Source organism: Trichechus manatus, unplaced genomic scaffold (assembly GCF_000243295.1).
Source record: "Trichechus manatus latirostris isolate Lorelei unplaced genomic scaffold, TriManLat1.0 scaffold00029, whole genome shotgun sequence".
In the NCBI taxonomy this organism is placed as follows: domain Eukaryota; kingdom Metazoa; phylum Chordata; class Mammalia; order Sirenia; family Trichechidae; genus Trichechus; species Trichechus manatus.
The window spans coordinates 18,117,216-18,142,109 of NW_004443965.1; the positions used below are offsets into that span (position 1 = coordinate 18,117,216).

The window sequence follows — 24,894 nt, forward strand, 5'->3', positions numbered from 1 at the left end:
ACAACAGACCCAACTGAAATAAAAAGGATTATAACAGAATACTATGACAAAATGTACCCAAAACAAATTTGAAAACCCAGAGGTAATGGACAAATTTCTAAAAACATACTATATACCTAAACTAACACAAACTGAGGTATAAAACTAAACAGACCCATAACAAAAGAAAAGATGGAAGAGATAATCAAAAATACTCCCAACAAAAAAAAGCACTGGACCCTGTGGCTTCATTGGAGAACTCTACCAAAGTTTCAGAGAAGGGCTAAAACCAATACTATTCAAGGTATTTCAGATAATAGAAAAGAAAGGAATACTCTTGAACTCATTCTATGAAGTCAGCATAATCCTGATACCTAAGCCAGGCAAAGACACCAATGGGCCACAGTCTGTCAGCCATACAGACACCAGCTCACTGCCGCTGGTGTCCACCCTGCCCCCATTGGCTGGCCTCTTCAGCGCCATTTTCTTTTTTGTTTTCTGTTTTGTTTTTTTTGTTTGTTTGCTTGTTTTTTTGGCTTTTTTTTGTTTTTGTTGCTTCTCTCTCCTTTCCTTCATTTCCTCTCTCCCACCCCGTTAGCACCTTGTGACGTCCCCTACCCTTCTTAACGGGCTGTGATTTTTCGGTTTGCTTTGTTCTTTTTTTTTCTTTTCTTTCTGTTCTTTTCTCTATCTCCTTTCCTTCCTTTCCTTTCTCCTGCCCACCCAGCCCTGTGCACTGCCCCGTACCTTCTCGAGGAGTCATGCTGCACTGCTCAGCTGGAGAGTTACTGCACACAGCCTCCCCAGCTCCTGATTGGCTCCCTCAGTACCATTTTATTTATTTATTTATTATTTGTTTTTCTTTTTCTTTGTTGTTGTTTCTTCTCTCTCTCTCTTTCTTTCCTTCCTTTCTCCCAGCCACGGCAGGTTGTGCTGTACTGCTCGGCTAGAGAGCCACTGGCACATGGCCTTCCCAGGTCTGCGCCACCTCCACAGACTGGCTCCCTCAGCGCCATATTTTTTATTTTTCTTTATCTTTCTGTTCTCCCTTTAACTTCTCCCTCCCACCTAGGCCATGCACTGCCTCTGCCACTTCCTGATAAGCCATGCCATACTGCACGGTGAGAGAGATATTAGCTCACTGCCACCCCAATCCCGTCCCTCCCACAACGGCCATCTCCCCCCACCATATTTATTTATCTTCGTTGTTGTTGTTCTTATTTTCCTTATTTTTTCGTTTGTTGGTTTCTTCTCTCTCTTTCCCCTCCTTTTTCCCCCTCACCTAGTCCTGTGCACCAGCCATGCCCCTTCTTGACAGGCCTAGCTGCACTGCTCACTAGAGAGGTAATGGCACATGGCCTCACCAGGTCTGCCACACCCTGAACTGTCAAATCCTACCATGCCACCATTTTTATTTTTATTTTTTGCTTTTGTTTCTCTCTCTTCTTTCTCCTTTTTCACTCAACCACTTAGCTCTGCACATCACATCTTTCCCCTTCCCTACTGCCTATCTAACATGCGCCGTGCCACTGAGTGGTACTGGCATGGTCCCCCGGACCTCACCCTACACTGCGCCTGGACCCACCCTGTTGCCCCCAGTTTGTGCTGCAAACAATCCATCCCCGCCCCTCCACACCAGCTGGACCCACCTTACTGCACCATAGCTGAGTGACCAGCCCTGCCCACTGGGACAAGGCGGTGAGAAGTCTCCCGCCCAGAGGCGATCAAGCAACAAAACACACCCAGCCTGCCTGTCCAGACATAACTAAATAAAACGAAAAAGCAGGATGAAACAAACAAATCTACAACCAATAAATGAAGAAAATAACTACTGAACATCCAGGGACAGCAGACAATATCAAAACATAAAAAACAGGACAGGATGGCTCCAGAAAGCAACCAAAGTAAAATACCAAATGACCTTCGGGTAGAGAAAAAGGCACTGAAACTACCTGATAGGGAATTCAAAACTCTAATATTCAGGGTTCCCCAAGAGAGGAAGGAAAATGCAGACAAAAATAAGGGGAAAATACACAAAATCATGGAAAATACAAATTGAGAGAAAACATAGATAAACCAATAAAGAATTCTGGAAAATAATACAGGAACAAAATGTCAAAATAAACAAAGGCAACTAGAAATTATACAAAAACAGCAATTTCAAATTCAAAAGATAAACAACAAGATTTCAGAAACGGACAGTTCAATAGAAGATTTTAGAAGCAAATTTGAAAAAATGGAAGACAGGATCAGCGAAATTGAAGACAAATCCTTGGATACCACCCACGTTGTTTGAGGAAAAATCAGAGACAAGAATAAAGAAAAATGAATAAACCCTGAGAACGATGTGGGATACAATCAAAAGCAAAAATTTGCATGTGATCGGAGTTCCAGAACAGAGGGAGAAAGCAGAGAGGATCACTGAAGATTTGCTGACAGAAACTTCCCTAATATCATGAAAGATGAAAAGCCGACCATCCAAGAAGCTCGATGAACCCCCATTTAGCATAGACCCCTAAAGAAAATCACCAAGACATATCGTAATCACATTCCCTAAAACCAAAGACAAAGAAAGGATCCTGTGAGCTGCTTGAGAGAAATGAAGAGTCACATATAAAGACGAAACAATAAGATTAAGCTCTGATTACACAGCAGAAACTGTGCAGGCAAAAAAGGCAATGGGATGACATATATAAAAGTTTGAAAGAAAACAACTGCCAGCCAAGAATAATATATCCTGCAAAACTCTCACTCAAACATGATGGCGAAATTCAGACATTTCCAGATAAACAGAAATTAAGAGAATATGTAAAAACCAAACCAAACTTAAAAGAATTATTAAAGGGAGTCCTTCGGTTAGAGAACCAACAACATCAGACAACAACCTGGATCAAGGACACAGACAACATCAGCCAGATACCAACCTAGGTAATGAACTCTCAAGGATGGAACAAAACTAAAAGATTTACAACAGGGAACCATAGAGGTCAATCTGTAAACGACAACAATGTCAGAACGATAAAAGTGGAAATAAACGTTGTAGGTATAGAACCTTCAAATGGAGAGGAAGTCAAGGTGATATCAAGTAATGAAAGACTGGTTTAAACTTAGGAAGATGGGGTAAATTTCAAAGTAATCACAAAGAAAGTTAACAAACCTACTCATCAAAATAAGGAAAAAACATGAAGTCTCAGTAAACACAAAATCTACAATAACGAAAGAAACAAACAAAAAGATCCACAAACAAAAGGAATTAAGCACAGAAGAGGAACAATGAAAATGTCAGCACCAAAAAAAAAAAGCACTACAAAATGACAGCAATAAACTCACGCCTATCAATAATCACACTGAACGTAAATGGCTTAAATGCACCCACAAAGACACAGAGAGTGACAGAATGGATAAAAAAAAAAAAAAAACAACAAGACTAATCAATATGCTGTCTACGAGAGAAACACTTTAGAAACAAACATAAATATACTAAAAATCAAAGGAAGGATAAAATACATTAAGCAAACCGCAACCAAAAAAGAGCAGGAGTGGCAATACTAATTTCAGATAAAACAGACTTTAAAACAAAATCCACCATAAAAGACAAGGAAGGACACTATATAATGATTAAAGGGACAATCCACCATGAAGACATAACCATAACAAATACCTATGCACCCAATGACAGTGCTCCAAAATAAATAAAACCAACTCTAATAGCACTGAAAAGAGAAATTGACAATTCCGCAATAATAGTAGGAGACTTCAACACACCACTCTTGGTAAAGGATAGAACATCTAGAAAGAAATCCAACAAAGATACAGAAGAACTAAAGGCCACAATCAACCAACTTGACCTCACAGTCATATATAGAACACTCCACCATACAGAAGCAAAGTATACCATTTTTTCCAACACACATGGAATGTTCTCCAAAACAGACCACATCTTAGGCCACAAAGCAACCCTCAACAAAATCCAAAACACTGAGATAATATGAAGCATTTTCTCTGCTCACAACACCATCAAAGTAGAAATTAACAACAGGAAGAAAAAGAAAAAGATACATAGAAACTGAATAACACCTTGCTTAAAAACCACTGGGGAAGAGAAGAAATAAAAAATGCAATAAAAAAATTCCTAAAATCAAACAAGAATGAAAACACATCATACTCTGGGACACAGCAAAGGCAGTGCTCAGAGGTCAATCTAAGCAACAGATGCACACATTAAAAAAGGGGAAAGGGACAAAATACAACTCAAACAAACAGAAAGAGAACAGCAAAACAAACCCACAGCCACCAAAATAAAGGAAATAATAAAGATCAGAGCAGAAATAAATGAAATAGAGAATAGAAAAACAATAGAAAGAATCAATAAAACCAAAAGTTGGTTCTTTGAAAGGATCAACAAAATTGACAAACCACTGGCCAAACTGATTAAAGAAAAACAGGAGATGACACAAGTAACTCAAATAAGAAATGAAATGGGGACATTACAACAGACCCAACTGAAATAAAAAGGATCATAACAGAGTACTATGAAAAATTGTACTCCAGCAAATTTGAACACCTAGAGGAAATGGACAAATTTCTAGAAACACACTACCTACCTAAACTAACACAAACTGAGGTTGAAAATCTGAACAGACCTACAATAAGAGAAAAGATTGAAAAGGTAATAAAAAAAACTTCCAACAACGAGAAAAGCCCTGGCCCAAATGGCTTCACTGGAGAGTTTTACCAAACATTCAGTACCACTCAAACTATTTCAGAACATAGAAAAGGAAGGGATAATTCTGAATTCATTCTATGAAGCCAGCATAACCCTGATACCAAAACCACCAAAAAAATTACAGAACAATATCTCTCATTAATATAGATGCAAAAATTCTCAAGAAAATTCTAGCCAATAGAATTCAACCACATATAAAAAAAAAAAATACACCACGACCAAGCGGGATTCATACCAGACATGCAAGGAGGCTTGAACATTAAAAAACAATCATGTAATCTAACCCATAAATAAAACAAAAGAACCACATGATCATCTCAATTGATGCAGAAAAGGCATTCGATAAACTCCAACACCCATTCCGAATAAAAATTCTCAATAAAATAGGTATAGAAGGGAAATTCCTCAACATAATAAAGGGCGTCTATACAAAACCAACAGCCAACATCATTCTTAATGGAGAGAGGCTGAAAACATTCCCCTTGAGAACAGGAACAAGACAAGGATGCCCTTTTTCACCACTCCTATTTAACATTGTGCTGGAAGTCCTAGCTAGAGCAATAAGGCAAGAAGAAGAAATTAAGGGCACCCAAATTGGTAATGAAGAAGTAAAACTATCCCTATTTGCAGATGATATGATAATATACATACAGAACCCAAAGGACTCCACAATAAAACTACTGGAACTACTAGAAAGATTCAGCAGAGTAGCAGGATACACGATAAACATACAAAAATCAGTTGGATTCCTATACACCAATAAAGAGAATTACGAAAAGAAAATCAGGAAAGCAATATCATTAATAACAGCCCCTAAAAAATTAAAATACTTAGGAATAAATCTAACCAGGGATGTAAAAGACCTATACAAAGAAAACTAGGAAACACTACTGTAAGAAACTAAAAGACACCTACATAAATGGAAAAACATACCATGCTCATGGTTAGGAAGACTCAACATTGTGAAAATGTCAATTCTACCCAAAGCAATCTACAAATACAATGCAATCCCAATCCAAATACCAAAGCATTCTTTAACGAGATGGAAAAACTAATCAATAACTTTATATGGAAAGGAATGAGGCCCCAGATACGTAAAGCACTATCAAAGAAAAAGAATAAAGTAGGAGGACTTGCACTACTTGACCTTAGAACTTACTTATACATCTACAGTAGTCAAAACAGCCTGGTACTGGTACAATGAAAGACACGTTGACCAATGGAACATAATTAAGAAACTAGATGTAAATCCATCCACCTACAGTCACCTGATCTTCGACAAAGGCCCAAAGTCCATCAAATGGGGAAAAGACAGTCTTTCTAACAAATGGTGCTGGCAAAACTGTATGTCCATCTGTAAAAAAATGAAACAGGACCCATTCTTTACACCATACACAAAAACTAATTCAAAATGGATCAAAGACCTAAATATAAAACCCAAATCATAAAGATAATAGAAGAAAAAGTAGGGTCAATGCTAGAGGCCCTAATACAAAGCATAAATAAGATACAAGCCATAACTTAACAATACACAAACACCAGAAGAAAGGTTTTATAACAGGGATCTTCTAAAAATTAAACACTTATGCTCATCAACAGACTTCACCAAAAGAGTAAAAAGAGAACCTACAGACTAGGAAAAAATTTTTTGGCTATAACATATCTGACAAAGGTCTAATCTCTAAAATCTACAGGAAAATCCAACACTTCTACAAGAAAAAGACAAATAATCCAATTAAACAATGGGCAAAGGATATGAACGGACAATTCACCAAAGAAGACATTCAGGTGGCTAACAGACACATGAGGAAATGCTCGTGATCACTAGCCATTAGGAAAATGTGAATCAAAACTGCAGTGAGATACCATCTCACCTGGATATTACTGGCACTAATCAAAAAATAGAAAATAACAAATGTTGGAGAGGCTGCAGAGAGCTTGAAACTCTTATGCACTGCAGGTGGGAATGAAAAATGGTACAACTATTTTGGAAAACAATATGGCACTTTCCTAAAAAGCTAGAAATAGAAATACCACATGAACCAGCAATCCCACTCCTAGGAATGTATCCTAGAGAAATAAGAGCCATCACACAAACAGACATATGCACACCCATGTTCACTGCAGCATATTTATAATAGCAAAAACATGGAAACAACCTAAGTGCCTATCAACAGAAGAATGGATAAACAAACCATGGTACGCATACACAATAGAATAAAAGGCAACAATAAAGAATCCGCAAAACATTTTACAACATGAATGACTCTGGAGGGCATTATGCTGAGTGAAATAAGTCAATTACTAAAGGACAAATACTGTATGAGACCACTGTTATAAAAACTCATGAAAAAGTTTACATATAGAAAGAAAAAAAAGCTTTGATGGTTACTATGAAGGGGAGGGATGGGGAGAGAAAAACACTAACTAAACAATAGATAAGTGGCAACCCTGGTGAAGAGCAAGACAGTACACAATACTGGGGAAGTCAGAACAACTTGACTAAGGCAAAGTCATGGAAACTTCATAGACATATCCAAATGCCCTGAGGGACTGAATTACTGCCCTGAGGGCTGAGGTCCATAGTCGCAGGGGACGTCTAGCTCAACTGCCATAACATAGTTTATAAAGAAAATGTTCTACATCCTACTTTGGTGAGTAGCGTCTGATGTCTTAAAAGCTTGTGAGCAGCCATCTAAGATACTTCACTTGTCCCATCCCATCTAGAGCAAGGGACAATGAAGAAAACTAGATACAAGAGAAAGATTAGTCCAAAGGACTAAGAGATCCCAAGTACCACAGCCTCCACCAGACTGAGTTCAGCACAACTAGATGGTACCTGGCTACAACCACCGACTGTTCTGACAAGGATCACAAAAGAGGGTCCTGGACAGAGCTGGAGAAAAATGTAGAACAAAATTCTAACTCACAAAAAAAGACCAGACTTATTGGTCTGACAGAGAATGGAGAAACCCCAAGAGTATGGCCCCCGGACACCCTTTTAACACAATACTGAAGTCACTCCTGAGGTTCACCCTTCAGCCAAAGATTAGACAGGCCCATAAAATAAAAGGACACTAAATGGGCACACCAGCCTACGGGCAAGGACAAGAAGGCAGGAGGGGACAGGAAAGCTAGCAACGGGGAACCCAATGTCAAGAAGGAGATAGTGTTGACATGCTGTGGGGTTGGCAACCAATGTCACAAAACAATATGTGTATTAATTGTTTAATGAGAAACTAATTTGCTTTGTAAACTTTCATCTAAAATACAATTGAAAAAAAAAACCTATGGAGCAGTTCTACTCTGCACACACAGGGTCGCCATAAGTTGTAACTGACTTGAAGGCAACTAACAACAACAACTGTAATTACAATCTTAATACTTCCCTATTTATGTTTTGGGAAGATGTTCCAAAGCATTTTTATAACAATTAGTGTTACATAAAAATCACCAGTATTATTACCAAAATTACAATTTAAATACCAAAATTAATATATTTTTCCTAGAAGCTGGACTACATGAAGAAGACTGCGGTATCAGGATTGGAGGAAGACTCATTAACAATTTGCGATATGCAGATGACAGAACCTTGCTTGCTGAAAGTGAAGAGAACTTGAAGCACTTACTGATGAAGATCAAAGACTACGGTCTTAAGTATGGATTACACCTCAACATAAAGAAAACAAAAATCCTCACAACTGGACCTATAAGCAAAATCATGATAAACAGAGAAAATACTGAAGTTGTCAAGGATTTCATTTTACTTGGATCCACAATCAATGCCCATGAAAGCAGCAGCCAAGAAATCAAACGATGTACTGCATTAGGCAAATCTGCTGCAAAAGACCTCTTTAAAGTGTTAAAAACAAAGATGTCACCTTGAGGACTAATGTGCACCTGACCCAAGACATGGTATTTTCAATTACCTCATAAGCATGTAAAAGCTCAACAATGAATAAGGAGGACCAAAGAAGAATTAATGCATTTGAATTTTGGTGTTAGCAAAGAATATTGAATATACTGTGGACTGCCAGAAAAATAAATCTGTCTTGGAAGAAGTACAGCCGGAATGCTCCTTAGAAATGAGGATGGCGAGACTTCGTCTCACGTACTTTGGACATGTTATCAGGAGGGACCAGTCCCTGGAGAAGGACATCATGCCTGGTAAAGCAGACGGTCAGTGAAAAACAGGAAGACCCTCAATAAGATGAACTGACTCAGTGGGTCCAACAATGGGCTCAAATATAGCAATGATTGTGAGGATGGCGCAGACCACGCAGTGTTTCATTCTGTTGAACACAGGGTTGCTATGAGTGGGAGCCGACACAATGGCACCTAACAACAATAATAATGTAGCGTTAGTCTCTCTATGTTAGCAAATATGGGACACGCATCCAAAAAGAAACGCACACAGGGGACAGGTGTATATTACACAACATTTTGCTTTACTAAAATATCTAAAAGTCTCTATCATCGATTATCTGCTCCTAAGTCTATGTGCAAATTAGAATACTAGATATAGCATATAATGTTCAAAAGACCAGATTATCCAGAATTTCCAGAATACCTAGGTAATTTAATCTTGGACTAAAATTAAATGTTTTATAAAAGGCAGATATGTACCCATACAGCCTAATCAGGAAATCTGTGTAGAATCAGGAAGGTATTCAGTTCAACTGATGCGTGAAGTTACACAGCCAAGGTCAAATAACATTTTCCAACTTCTTTTCATGTGAGGATCTTGCTATGGAAGTGCATATAAGAACTTTTGGATCTGTTCCCAGAGTTTGCATTGTTCTAACCTCAGAATATCTGTCGGCTGGGAAAATACGCTAAATTCTGGCATGCATTCAAGGATGCCTAAAATTTTACTTTGTTTCTACAATGCCATGCAGTGAGATGGCTCATGGCATCATTTTTAATCATGGGGAAAGAAGTACTACTGGACATAAAAATTACATGCTCTAGGCATCAGAACATGTAAATTTCAGATATAATGTGGTGTTTACTGACATACAGAAATTTTTCATAAGAAACATAATTTTCTATCATTATATCAGTAATACTGGTCAATTTAAAAAAGATGAAAGTAACTTTAAAGGAAACACAATTCCAAAAAAGTGGCAAGTCACAATGTGCATTATAGATAGGTTTAAAAAAGAATCTCGTTAAGCATTCTAATAAGATAGTGACAATATATAATATTGTTCCCAATTGTACTCTAAATGCATTAGAATCCAAATAAAATGGCCCACCTAGTGCTCAGATCTTGGTTTCTAAATACGATTCTCCAATAAGAAGAAACAGAGCTCCTTGGAGAAGTGGTTGATTCCAGGGCTGAAGAAGGGAAAATACAAGATGAGCCAGTAGCATCTTGTGGTATCAGAAAGTAATAAGAGGTGCTCAAAGAAGGCTGGGAGCAAGTCGAAAGGGCACAGGAGCCAACCTAAAAGAGCTCCCAATGGCCAAATCTCAAATTATTTGAACAAAATAAATAATAGTAGTTTGGGATTATAACACACAGAATAAAATAAATATCAATCAGCCCATATTAATATAAACAAATGAATTACTTAATAAGGAGAAGAGAGAGCTCTTTCTTACAGAAGAATTCCAAGTAAGAAGAGTAAAGGAACGAGGGAAGAGAAAGTCACCATTAGAATACCATCATAAGTAATTATTACAGGCAAGAGCTACCAACGCGTTGTCGTCGAGTTGATTTCAACTCACAGTGACCCTATAGGACAGAGAAGAACTGCCCCATAGATTTCCAAGGAGTGGCTGGTGGATTTGAACTGCCACCCTTTTGGTTGGCAGCCAAGATGTTAACCACTGTGCAACCAGGGCTTAGTGGGGGAAACTTGGACTAGAAACAGGATATTTGCATAGTCTCAAAGTATCACCAAGATACTTATAAATCACAAAGGGAGTAAGAGTAACTTTACAGTGTAGCAGCATAGTAAACACCACTTTAAGCAAATGATCAAGGTAATATCACCAGTAGTAAAACAACAGACATCATGTAATCCCTGATATGATGCTCTGAGAAGAATCTTATTATGAGAAAACATCAGACAAACTCAAACTGAGAGAGATTCTACAAAATAACTAACCAGGACTCTTCAAAATGTCAAGGTCATGAAAGACAAGGAAAGACAGAGGAACTATCACAGATCAGTGGAGTCTGATGAGATATGATGACTAAATACAATGTAGAATTCTGGATAGGATCATAAAGGAGAAAACGGACATTAGTGAAAAACTGGTGAGATTTTAATAAGGTCTGTAATTTAGTTAATAATATTTTACCAACATTAATTTCTTGGTTTTGATAATTATACTACAGTTATACAAGACCCTAACATTAAAGGTATATGAGAACTCTTTGTACTATTTTTGCAATTCCGCTGTAAGTCTGAAATTATTTCAAAGTAAAAATACATATAAAGAAAACGGCCCATTCTGAGACTAGAAGAAAAATAACAGTAACTAAGTGATGCAATTTTTTGGAAATTAATTTTAATTGTCATACAGATCTATGGCAAATACAGATACTTCTAGATGCTATAAGGAAAATTAAATTCAGTAACTACTAATATAATTTCCTTTCTAATTATTAGATTCAAAGATTTTCACACAGTTTACTTTCCCATAAGTAGACTGAAATAAGCTCCATAAAAATCTCCTCTTCCAAGTTAAGAAATTATTCTTCCAAAACACAAACTTTTTTTACATGATGCTGTTTAGTATTTCAAAGACAGATAAATAAGTTAGCAAGCACTGTTTATGAATAACATAGGCCTTAACTGTACAGAACTATTATAGCAATTATCTATTTGCATTCCTTCACCCCTACTAGACCATGAACTGCAAAGGCAAGGACCATTCATCTATTATCAACTTCACACCCCTAGTCCAGCATAGTTCTTCAAACACAGGCATACTCAATAATTATTAGCTAAGAAATGAATAAAAAGATTTAAGATATTCTCTAGTTGAAAGTAATTATGTATAAACTTATAAATAAAACTGTACTTTTTTCAAATCTCAATACTGACAAGATAGCTTTTTCCTACTCTGGGTTATATTTTGCCCAGAATATGACATAGTCATGTGGTTTATCCTTTATCTTCAATTCAGTTTATAATTTGTGCCATTATGGTGATTTAATTTTTTTAATAATTGGCTTCATCCAAATACATATTTTAGTGTCTTTCAGTTCTTCATGATATACCTACCTCTCACTGCAATAGTCATTAGGGATATGATGCAAATAATCTAAGAACCATGTTCATTAGATACCAAACCAAAACCAAACTTGGTGCCATCGAGTCGATTCTGACTCATAGCAACTCTATACCCTGGTGGCGCAGTGGTTAAGAGCTCGGCTGCTAACCAAAAGGTTGGCATTCGAATCCACCAGCCGCTCCTTGGAAACCTTATGGGGCAGTTCTACTCTGTCCTATAGGGTCGCTAGGAGCGTTCATTAGATAGCTTTGTGGTATTACTTACGCTGTTTAAAATAAATAATAAGAACCCACCCAACAGTGCTGCAAAAAAAGGCCTGGAGATCTGATTCTTTTAAAGATGACACCCCAGAAAACTCTATGGAGTTCAACTCTGTAACACGTGGTTTCTAATTGACTTGAGTCAGAATTGACTTGACAGCATTAGGTTTGGTTTTTATGATTATGGCCAAGTGCTGCATCACTGTTAAGTTTTGGAATATGAATTCCTTAACAAGAAATGCTGCATTTTATTTTTTTGCTATATCTCTAGTGACTGTTACAGTACCTGGTTGATAAAAACACATCATACTTCCAAAAGAATGAGAATATAAAAGTTACACATGCAGAAAGGAAAGCTGTTAAGTCAAATTTAGTATACATTATTAGAGGCAATGCAATCAAATTTCCTATCATATTCATTGAATCGACAATGCAATTTATTATTGTAAAAAGAAAAGACATTCCAGGGTTCCACGCTGTTATTCTGAAAACTGAACATTACATTTTAATAGCTGAAACAGTTTTAAACTAATTTAAAGATCTTTAGTGAAACAACTTTTGAAGCTGTTGTAGCTTAATAAAAAAAATAAGAACAATTTTACCTATATAAATAGCAGTGTGTTACTATGATCAACTTTTGATCAGCTTTATCAATATTTTAGATATTTTGTGTCCTAACACCAGAATAAAAAAAAAAAAAGTAAAAACAAGGGATTTAATACTATTGACACCAATGCACAAATGTTTACACGAGTTCCAAGCACAGGGCCCAAACACTTTTCTTAAATATTTTAAAGGGGATGCAATATACAAATGAACATTCCATCCCTGTGTACTTTTAAATCCAGTTATGTGCTATAGCAACATTTAAGTTTTGCCTTGGGCCAAACGCTGTTAGTTCTCAGTAAATTTGTTTAGGAACAATAATTATTATCATGCTTGCACTGAATTCACTTCTCAAGACAAAAGTCCTAAGTGGAAATTTATTTTATTGGCTAAATGTCCAAAGAAAGTATTAAATAAAACAACAACAACAAAACTCAACTCAGGAAGGAGGAGGAGGAGGAGGAGGAAGAGAATCAGAGGTGCCAAGTGAAGATATAAACCTAACAAATGCCCTTACCTTCACTTCTTTTTTCTGCCTGTTTTGCTGCATTTTCTACTTTTTTTTGTTTTGCTGCTAAGAGTTCCCTCTTTAATTGTCTTGCTTCTTTCCGGAGCTCTTCACTATAAAGTAAAAAGTCATATAAGTATATAATATTGAAAAAGAAAGTTGTTTAGCAGAAACAGAATTGTTAGTTTTCAGGTACACTAAATATCTGAAACAAATAAGGTGAGTAAGGTAAGTCATTTATTTTTTGTTTATGTATATTTGTGCTATGGAAATATACCTAAAGGATATTTTTCTTATTAGCAATACAATATGAATTACTACAAAATATACTTCCTCTCAAGTATTTCAAAAGTAAGAAAATATGTGATAAATGACCCACTTTCCTCCTTCTAATTCACTTGCAAATTTAAAATTCTAGTTTCAGTTTAATAATTCAAGGGAATCCTGAATCAAAACAAAATTCTAATATAAATATTACTCACTAAACCTAGACACACACAAGAAGATGCAGTTTCAAAACTTCTTGAATTCTTTAACTGGCAGTAGTAACTACCATTTATTAAGCATTATTACATGCTAGACAGTGTAAAAACTTATTTTTAAACTCATTTACCCCAGTTTGCATGTAATTTCCTCTTCTGTGAAACATGATACATATAATCATGATAATATAATCATGTGTTAAATTCAAACTGACATGTAAATGTTTGACCTCACTATAAGTCAACTTATTAACTAAATGACTTGTCCCCACAAGTGAGTTTTAAGGCAGAAGGTTCAAATTCATGCCATTGGGGGAAAAAATTAACTACTTATGTCATAAACTCTTAGAGTCACTTGAGAATAGTCAAAACTATGCATGTTGTATCTGTGAATGTCAAGTATCCAGTCTATTTTCACCAAAAGCTAGAGTGGATCAGAGATGACTGTAAGCTCAAGCAAGTACCCCATTCTGGAAATGGTCTCCAAAGACACCCAAGCCAAGAGTCAATGAAATCTTAAATCTAGACAGTTCCATACTGATTCAACCTTCCTCCTGATCCACAAATTTCATACCTTTGCATCACTGTCTTGCATTAGTGTCACCATAAGCTTTGCAATGTGAATGACTCAGTTCTTTTTACCTCTTTTCCACATCAGAAATAAACAGCCACATTTTGCATATGGTTGGTTTCCAAGATCCTGAATTCTGAAACTTCCCTCTCTGATCAAAATCTACTACCTTTTAGCTTTCTCAGTCTTTCATTTCCACTAAACCTGCTATAACTCTCATCATGACAGCCACCTCTGTAACGACAGTTCATGGTGCACCAGCCCCATTCTAACCTTTTTGCCTCTCTATCCATTCTTGGTGCTGTGGTCAACTATCTCACTGATATCTTCATCAGTACCCTTAATTCTCTTGATCGCTTTATCCTTGTGGATACATCATAGTCACCGATGAGAACTTGTTAATAACATATTCTAGGGTACAAACACCCAGAGAATATGGTTCTTTTAGATCTGCAGTGTTGCTTGGGAATTTCTACCTGTAACCAGCTCTCCAGATGATTCTGATATGCACCCAAGTTTGGGACCCACTGCTTTAGAACCTGACGATAGAAATTATCTTCTCTTACTTGCAACTTCAAGCACTCCTACTTCACTTGATCCTTCATTCAATCAACAAACTTGCTCAGATTTCTCTGGACTCTGCCCCAGTTAATTATTATCTTCATAATCCTCCCTGAAAAAATAGTTTACACATATTGTCTACTTCATCAACCTCTAACTTTTTAATCTCTTGTAATACATCCCTCTTACGCTCTACTGAAACTGCTGCTGATATAAGTATCAACCAAATTTATTGGCCTTTCCTTAGACCACCTCTTCCTCTTTGGCCTCGTTATCATTCACTGATGTTAGGTGTCCCTTCCTTACTGAAATTCTCTCCGTATCACACTTATATACCACTTTAGAGTCTCCTTCTCCTGGTCATGCTTTTTCTTCCTATCCTGTAATTCTTGGCATTTTTCTCATCTCCATACTTTGGACATTGGCATTTTTATTTAATCTCAACATCAACTACAATTTCTGTATAAGCTACTTCCAAATTTAGATGTTTTGTCCAGATTTTGTTCATACAATTCTATCTGATACACATTTCCATGAAGATCAGTGATGTCCAAGAGAAATACAATGTAAGACACACATGGAATTTTAAGTTTCCTAACAGTCACATTAAAAAAAAAAAGTAAGCGGAAACAGGTGGAATTAATTATAATCACTTATTTTAACTCAATATATCCAAACTATTATTTCAACATGCAATCAGTATAAAATATTATTGCGATATTTTATTCTTTTTTGTAATAAATTTTCAAAATCCTGTGTGTGTTTTATACCTACAGCATGTTGTAGGTTGAATTGTGTCCCCCAAGAAAAATATGTTCAAATCCTAACCTCTGGTACCTGTAAATGTGACCTTATTTGGAAACAGAGTTTTTGCAGATGTTATCCAGTTAATGTAAGGACATACTGAATAAGGGTGGGCATGGATTCAATGATTGATGTCCTTATAAGAAATTTGGACACAGAGACACAGATACACAAGGAGAACACTATGTGAAGATGGAGGCAGAGATTGGAGTGACGTGTTTGTGAGCCAAGTAATGCCAAGGGTTGCTGGCAACTTCCACAAGCTAAAACAGCCATGGAACAGATTCTCCCCCAGGGCCTTCAGAAGGAAACAGCCCTGATGAAACTCTATTTTGAATTTCTAGCCTTCAGAACTGGGAGAGAATATATTTGTTGTTTTAAGCTACCCAGTTTGTGGTAATTGTTATGGCAGCCCTTAGAAACTAATACACAGCACATCTCAGTTCAGACTAGCCACATTTCAAGGGCTCAAATCTAGATGGACAGTGCAGGCTAGATGTTTCAACATAATTACAAACATTCTATGTCCAAACTTGAAGTCGTCTCTCTCCTGCTCAAATCTATTCCTTTTCCTGAAATCCCTATTTGATCATGGAACCACTATTCTCCTAATGACCAGACTTTAAACTTCCTCTTGGACTACCCAACTCCTCACCCCTTACTGAATCAGTGTCAGAGTCCATAATTTTGAAATCTCTCACATAAAATGGTTCCTATCGACTCTCACCATCAATGACTGGTTTAGGCTCTCATTATGTATTTCTCAGATAAATGCAACTGCTTCCTATATCTTGTAGTCACATGAGCACAATTTAAGAAGTCTCATATTTAGTTAGCATGAGGAAAAAAATGAAACTATCATCCCTGTACAGGCAACAGCAACCACATCTTTGCCCCATCCCCATCTTTTCAATATGCTTGTTCAGTATTCTTTAATTTGGTAAGTAATTCAGGAATTACTTTTTTGAAGACTAAGGTGTTTGAGGTGGAGATTTATATGAAAGTTGGTGGGGAAATGCACAATGGCTGAACAAACTAGTTATGAGAGTAACTTAAATTATGCAAAGACTAAAAGGCAACAAAAGCGTATACTGTTTAAGATACCATTGTAGAGAGAAAAGAACATAGTTATTAAAATGATTAACTTTAGATATGGAAAGTTCTGATTTAAAAGCAAACTCCATCACTTATCACCTGCGTGACCTTTGGACAGTTACTTAACTTCTCTAAGAATTCAGTTGCCTCCACTATAAAATAAGGGAAAGTTATGTAAAATACTGAGCACACAATGCATGTTCAACAAATGGTGTTGTTAGGTGCCGTCGAGTTGGTTCCGACTCACAGCAAACCTATGTACAACAGAACGAAACATCGCCTGGTATTGCAAGATCCTCACAATCGTCGCTATGTTTGAGCTCATCGTTGCTCTCACTGTGTCAATCCATCTCGTTGAATGTCTTCCTCTCTCTCACTGATCCTCTGCTTTACCAAGCACGATGTCCTTCTCCAGGGACTCATCCCTCACGGTAACACATGTTCAAAGTATGTGAGATGAAGTCTCGCCATCCATGCTTCTAAGGAGCATTCTGGCTGTACTTCTTCCAAGACAGATTTGTTTGTTCTTCTGGTAGTTCACGGTATAGTCAATATTCTTAGCTAACACCACAATTCAAAGGCATCAATTCTTCTTTGGTCTTCCTTATTCATTGTCCAGCTTTCGCATGCATACGAGGCAACTGAAAATACCAAGGCTTGGGGTCAGGTGCACCTTAGTCCTGCAAGTGACATCTTTGCTTTTCAACACTTTAAAGAGGTCCTTTGCAACAGATTTGCCCAACACAATATGTTGTTTGATTTCTTGACTGCTGCTTCCATAGGCATTGATTGTGTATCCAAGTAAAATGAAATCCTTGACAACTTTAATCTTTCTCCATCTATCACGATGTTGCTTATTGGTCCAATTGTGAGGATTTCCATTTTTTTTTCTTTTTATGTTGAGGTGTAATCCATACTGAAGGCTGTAGTCTTTGATCTTCATCAGTAAGTCCTTCAAGTCCTCTTCACTTTCAGCAAGCAAGGTTGTGTCATCTGCATATCACAGGTTGTTAATGAATCTTCCCCCAATCCTGATGCCGAATTCTTCTTCATATAGTGCAGCTTCTCCGATTATTTGCTCACCATAAAGATTGAATAAGTATGGTAAAGGATACAACCCTGACCCACACGTTTCCTGATTTTAAACCATGCATTATCCCCTTGTTCTGTTTGAACGAATGCCTCTTGCTGTATGTACAGCTTCCACATGAGCACAATTAAGTGTTCTGGAACTCCCATTCTTTGCAATGTTATCCATAATTTGTTATGATCCACACAGTCGAGTGCCTTTGCGTAGTCAATAAAACACAGGTAAACATCTTTCTGGTATTCTCCGCTTTCAGCCAAGATCCATCTGACATCAGCAATGATATCCCTTGTTTCACATCCTCTTTTGTATTCAGCTTGAATTTCTGGCAATTCTCCGTCAATGTACTGCTGCAACCGTTTTTGATTATCTTCAGCAAAATTTTACTTGCGTGTGATATTAATGTTATTGTTTGATAATTTCCACATCCTATTGGTGAACCTTTTTTGGAATGGGCACATATATGAATCTCTTCCAGTTGGTTGGCCAGGTAGCCATCTTCTAAATTTCTTGGCATAGACAAGTGAGCGCTTCTAGCCTTGCGTCCGTTTGCTGAAACATCTGAATTGGTATCCTATTAATTCCTGAAGCCTTGTTTTTTGCCAATGCCTTTAGTGCAGCTTGGACTTCTTCCTTCAACACTGTCTGTTTTTGATCATATGCTACCTCCTGAAACGGCTTCCAGCATCACAGCAACACACAAGCCACCATAGAACAACAAATTGACAGACGAGTGGTGGTTTCAACAAATGGTAGCTATTATTATTTAGGTTCTATGTTCAAGGTAGCACTACTACTAAGGGCTATTTGTCTTGTCAGAATATTTCCTTTTTATGTTCTTTACTGTTAATGAATAGAACCTCTACTACGTATAGTCAAAGAGTTAGATATACTATTGAAGAAGCCATAATAAAATACAAAGTGAACGATGATAAATAAAAACTAAAAAAGACAAAGTGAGACAGAGAAGGGTAGGTCTCCACAGATTACTGAAAACTGCTTCATTATATTGAATTTTTCAAGTGATTAAAGATTTACAACACTGTCAGTATCTTTCAGATTATTCAAACAACACCATGTGTTAATACTTGTGGAATCCATAACTCTTGGAATAAAGTACATGGTTTTTAGGCTAGTCTTTAGATCATAGTCTAATTTTAGATTTCCCAATCTTAAATTTTCTGGAATATAGTCTACTCACTGGCACTAGAATATATTTAAATCTGTTAAAAATGAGACTGAAAATTATAATGTTGGAGTATATATCACTCCTACTGCCAAAGTACTGGCTTGCTTAAGAGTCCAGGCAGCATCTTCTTGGCCCCCTCAGAGTCTACGTTCTGCTCAACTGGTAAAAGAAATGGTCTGAATATATTGCTATTAACTCTAAGCTAATTAATATGTTTTTCTCCTGATAGCCCGCTGGGGAAAAAAAACCCACTGCCGTCAAGTTGATTCCGACTCATAGCGACCCTACAGATCAGAGTAGAACTGCCCTAGGGTTTCGAACGAGCAGCTGGTGGACTCGAACTGCTGATCCTTTGGTTTGCAGCCCAGCTCTGACCCACTGCGCCACCAGAGCTCCTTTCCTGATAGGTATGTTTCTAATTTGAGTTCATCTGAATTTAAATATGGTTTATGTGACATCATCATTATCCACCAGATAGTTCTGTTTTTTATATATATATATATACACACACACACACACACATACACACACATACATATGTATCATTATGATCATTCAAAAGTAGCTGCAGCAATACATCAACGGGGAACTGCCAGAAATTCAAGCTGATTCAGAAGAGGAAGTCGAACCAGGGATATCACCGCTAATGCCAGATGGATCCTGGCTGAAAGCAGAGAATACCAGAAAGATGTTTTCCTGTTTTATTGACTACGCAAAGGCATTCAACTGTGTGGATCATAACAATTATGGATAACATTGCAAAGAATGGGAATTCCAGAACACTTACTTGTGCTCATGAGGAACCTGTACATAGATCAAGAGGCAGTTGTTCAAACAGAACAAGAGGATAGTGCGTGGTTTAAAGTCAGGAAAGGTTTGGGTCAGGGTTTTATCTTTTTACTGTACTTATTCAATCTGTATGCCTGGCCCACGGAGCAAGAAAGCTGAGTGTCTTCGGGCAGAAGTCTTGCTGGAGGAGTAGTAGGGTGCCTCTGGGCACTTGGTGGAGCTAAGTTTGCAGACCCATAGAGCTAGATATGAGTCCTTTCAGGTCGAGGCTTACTGGAGGAGTAGGGTGCCTCTGGACACTTACTAGCAGAGCTAAACGTTTTGTAACACTTGCCCAAGCAGGGCAGAGGCCAAGGGCCAAATGGAGGAGTGCCTGTGGGCACGGCTAAGAAGAGGCTGACCTGATAAAAGAACTGTATCCTGAACATTCCTGAACTTGAATTGTAACCTGTTACTTCCCCTAATAAACCCCGAAACTGCGAGTTCTGTGTGGTCACTGAAATGAATTATCGAACTCAGCAGAGAAGTAGAGAGTGCCATGGGAGGGACAGTTAGTGTCAGAACTGGTAAAGATGGTGGAGAGAGGTGGCATGTCCGACCTCTGCCTCATAGAAATCAGCCTTAGGCTGTTGATCCTGATTCTCCTCCCCCCTTTGTGAACGCTGCCCCCAAGCCATTTTTTACAGTAGCCTAGATATTACAGTCGTCTTTATATATTTAGTGATAGGAAAGGAATTACTAATTCGTTCAATAATTTCTGGAACATCTAACATTTGTATAGTACCATGCTGTGTACTGGCACAGCAATCAAGATGAATAAGGAGGGAAGGGAACGTAACTTTGCTAGATTCTTTAAATTAGTTACATCTCTCACCACTTAGTCCTCTTAATAACCTGTGATACAGGCATTTGACGGATAAAAAAGCTGAGGTTTATGGAGATTAAATACCTTGCCTGAAGTCACATAGTGACAGAGCTAGAAATTAAAAATGGAACTGTACGAGTACACAATACAGGAGAAACGAGCACAACTTGTACAAGGAAAGGTCATGGAAGCTCCATAGATACATCCAAACTCCCTGAGGGACTGAATTGCTGGGTGGAGGGCTCTGGGGACCATGGTCTCAGGGAACATCTAGCTCAATTGGCATGACACAGCTTATAAAGACAATGCTCTACATTCTACCTTGGTGAGTAGTGTCTGGGGTCTTAAAAGCCTGTGAGCGGCCATCTAAGATACTCCACTGGTCTCATCCCTTCGGGAGCAAGGGAGAATGAAGAGAACAGGATACGAGGAAAAGATTAGTCCGAAGGACTAATTGTCCACAGCTGCCAAGGCCTCCACCGGACTGAGTCCAGTACAGCTAGATGGTGCCCGGCTACCACCACTGACTGCTCTGACCAGGATCACAACAGAGGGTTCTGGACAGAGCTGAAGAAGGATGTAGAGCGTAATTCTAACCCACAAAAAAAAAAAAAAAGACCAGATTTACTGGCCTAAAGGAGACTGGAGAAACCCCGAGAGTATGGCCCCCAGACACCCTTTTAGCTCAGTGGTGAAGTTACCTCCGAGGTTCACCGTTCAGCCTGGGAGTGGACAGCCCCGTAAAACCAAATGAGACTAATGAGGTACAGGAGTCCAGTGACAAGGGCCAGAAAGCAGAAGGGGAGAAGGAAGCTGGTGATAGGGAACCCAAGGTTGAGTAAGGATATTGTTGATGTGTTGTGAGATTGTTAACCATTGTCATAGGGCAACATTTGTAGTAACTGTTAAATGAGAAACTATTTTGTTCTGTAAGCCTTCATCTTAAGTGAGAATAACAGCACAATTCGAAGAGCGTAGTCAATGTCACTGAACTGTGCATGCAGAAATTTTTGAAATGGTGTATCTTTGGCTATGTGTATTTTCACCAAAAAAAAAAAAAAAGAGGTTGAGAAGTTAGAGGGTTGATATGTTGTGGGGTTGTTAACCAATGTCATAAAACAACATGTGTAGTTCTGTTTCATGAAAAACTATTTGTTCTGTAAGCCTTCACCTGAAGTACAATAAAAAGAAAAAAAAAAGAAAAAAAAATGGAACTGTACGAATTCTAAAGTCTATGCTCCTTCCATGATGGTACACTGACACCTTGAGAAGGTCTTCAAGGCCTAAAATCCAAGAAGGGTCATAAACCATGTACATAAATAACAACACTATAGAGTAAAATGCGGTAACTGCCATGACAAAGAAATGACCAAAGCATTTTGGAGTTCAGTAAAGTAGAGATTACTGTGGGCTAAATAAGGAACGGCTTCACAGAGGAGGCATTTGAATTAGGCCCTGAAAGATGCATAGGAGTCAGCCATGTGGACATACAGTAGAGAGGCATTAAAGCAGTATTATCTGAACTAAGACAGAAAGGTGTGAAAACACAGGATATACATTAAAACATGAAGGTATTTGGCTATACCATAAAAAAATTAAAAGAAATGTACGACAGTATCAAAGATAGAGCTGGGAAGAGAATCTGGGGCAAAGCGTAAATGTCAAGCATTTGTAATTAGTCAAGGAGAGAATGTTTTCTTTCAATTGAGCCATGCCCTTGTGCTTCCATTTTTTATTTTTTTGCAACCATATTTCTTAACTGCTTTTATCGACTTAATTTTACCCGCTAACCATTCATTTTAATGTCTTGCTAGTAAACAACAAACACTCTTTAAATAGCTCTCTCAGTACAGCCTATAGGCTCCTAATCACAAATTCCAATGGCTTACCTTTAGACTGTATCTTAGATCTTTAGAAGAATCACACTTTGTTGACCACCTTACCTCTCTTCTCCTTTGCCATCTCAGACAGTGCCATGCCAGATCTCCTTCAACCTCTTTGATATTCTTTCTCTGTTTCCATTGACTTTACTTTGTATTAGCTTCCTAGAGCAGCCATAACAAAGTACCACAAAGTGGGTGACTTAAAAGAAACCTATTCTTTCACAGTTTTGGAGGCTAGAAGTCTGATTTCAGGGTATTAGCTGGGCCACACTCCCTCCTAAACCTCTAGGGGAAGACACTTCTTGTTTCTATAGCCTCAGGTGTTCCTTGGCTTAAGGCAATCTCTGCCTCTCTCGTCACATGGTCATTTTCCCTCTTTGTCTGAGTCTCTTCTCATAAAGATAAAATCATACAGGATCAGGGCCCACCCTACTCCAGTATGACCTCATGTTAACAAATTACATCTGCAAAGACCAATTATTAAAGACTTTAAATTTCCATAAACGGTCACATTCAAAAGAACCAGGGATTAGGATTTCAACACATCTTTTTGGGGGACTCAATTCAACCCACAACACACTTCCTGCCCCTCAAATTTAGGTGCTTCTCAGTAGTCTAGTTTCACTCCTCTTTTTTCCTCTTTCTTCTTTACAAAATTCACCTACATTCAGGGCTTCAATTTCATCTTTTTAATAGAGTAAATGTATAAAACTAAGATCATTCGCCTAATGCTCTACACATTTCCAGTATCATGTTTAAATTCACATTTCCAAATGTCAGACAGACACTTCCATTAGATATTCCACGAATGCATCAAATTTACCAAGTCAGACTGACCATCTAGGCTTCTCAAAAAAACAACACCTTATTCCTATCTTTCCTATTTCTGATAAATCCACCAGAATTCTTTTGGTTGTCGGGCTCATCTAGGATTACTTCCTTACTTTCTACAGCCAATTAGTAGTCACCTTTCCTTCTTCCTTCACTAAGTCTCTTCCTTTCTGTGGTTAGTGACACAGTCTAGTTAGGGCCTTCTCTGCAGCCTCATAACTTCACTATCAACATTCTCCTCCTTGGTCTACCTACCTCTAATCTGACCTTTCTTCAATTCATTTTGTACACTTCTGCCAAATCCTATAATTCGACTCCCCTGATCTTCATGACTCCATAAATCCTACTGAATGATGTACTAATTTTTTTCCCAAGCATTTAAGTCCCTCTCATGACTTAGCTTCAAACTACTTTTTCAACTTTATCTCCCACATATCCTCTACAGTTACTCTAAATTCCAGCCAAACATAGTATTATAATTACCTTTGGAAACTTTGAGCTTCAGCACACCTACCATATTTTTCTGCAAATAGCGTGCCCATGTAAATAACGTGCACAGACACACAAGGCACAAAAATGATGAAAAAAAATTCTGGCATAGGGCACCCATGCATATACCACGCATGTCTTGTGACATTTCCAGAAGTGAATTTCAGCTTCACTAACCCTCGTTCAACAGTCTGAAAATGTTAGTTTTGATCATATTTGTATAATAAATGTATAAGCCATGGTCAGAGTCATGGATCGAGTTCGGTAGTACCAGTAAACCAAAAACAAATGATTAAAACTGTGCATTTGCTCTAGGGCAGTTTGCAGCCAGGCCTGAGAGTGGTGGAGTTCCTTGTAGCTGATGTGCACCCAGGTATGCAGCCCCAGACACCGGCAGAAGGTCGGGCAGGGGGCTGTGCACAGGGCTGCCACAGCCCAAGCACGGGCTGGTCCCATGGTAGGCAGGGGCCGTTGCCAGTACGCGCCGGGGTCCTGCAGTGCCGGCCCCATGTGAAACCAGGTAGAGGGACCATGAGGCTGCGGACATGCACTGCCTGGCTCCAGTCAGCCCCTGGGCGGCCAGTCAGACCCACCTTGCCTGAGTGAGGGTTGCACAACCCCTCTGTACCTCCTGGGGCTGGCCATGCCAGGGAGGGGTATTTCTGGGGTGGAAAAAGTGGCATTGGAGAAAGTGGTTTGCAGAGCAGGGAAGGAATCCTGCCAAGAGAGGGGCTGTTTTAGAAACTCTAGAGTAGGCTGGTGAGGGTCTGCTGCTGGGAACCAAACCTCTGGTCAACAAGCACCAAGCTGAAGACTTAACATTAAATTCATTGGACAGAAAAAAAAAAATCGAAGTCAGCAACGTGTAAAAAAATATTGATATGGTGCGCTCATGAAAATAACGCACAGGGGGAGGTT

General features: G+C 38.2%; 1 protein-coding gene across 1 annotated transcript in view; it reads right to left on the reverse strand.

Annotated features, from left to right (window-relative positions):
- Positions 1–24,894, reverse strand: part of CWC27 (CWC27 spliceosome associated cyclophilin) — a 260,191-nt gene that overhangs the window by 106,594 nt on the left and 128,703 nt on the right. Inside the window, exon 11 of the mRNA XM_004374548.2 lies at positions 13,340–13,443. Within this exon, the coding sequence (XP_004374605.1) occupies positions 13,340–13,443 (104 nt within the window). The remainder of the gene's footprint in view (positions 1–13,339; positions 13,444–24,894) is intronic.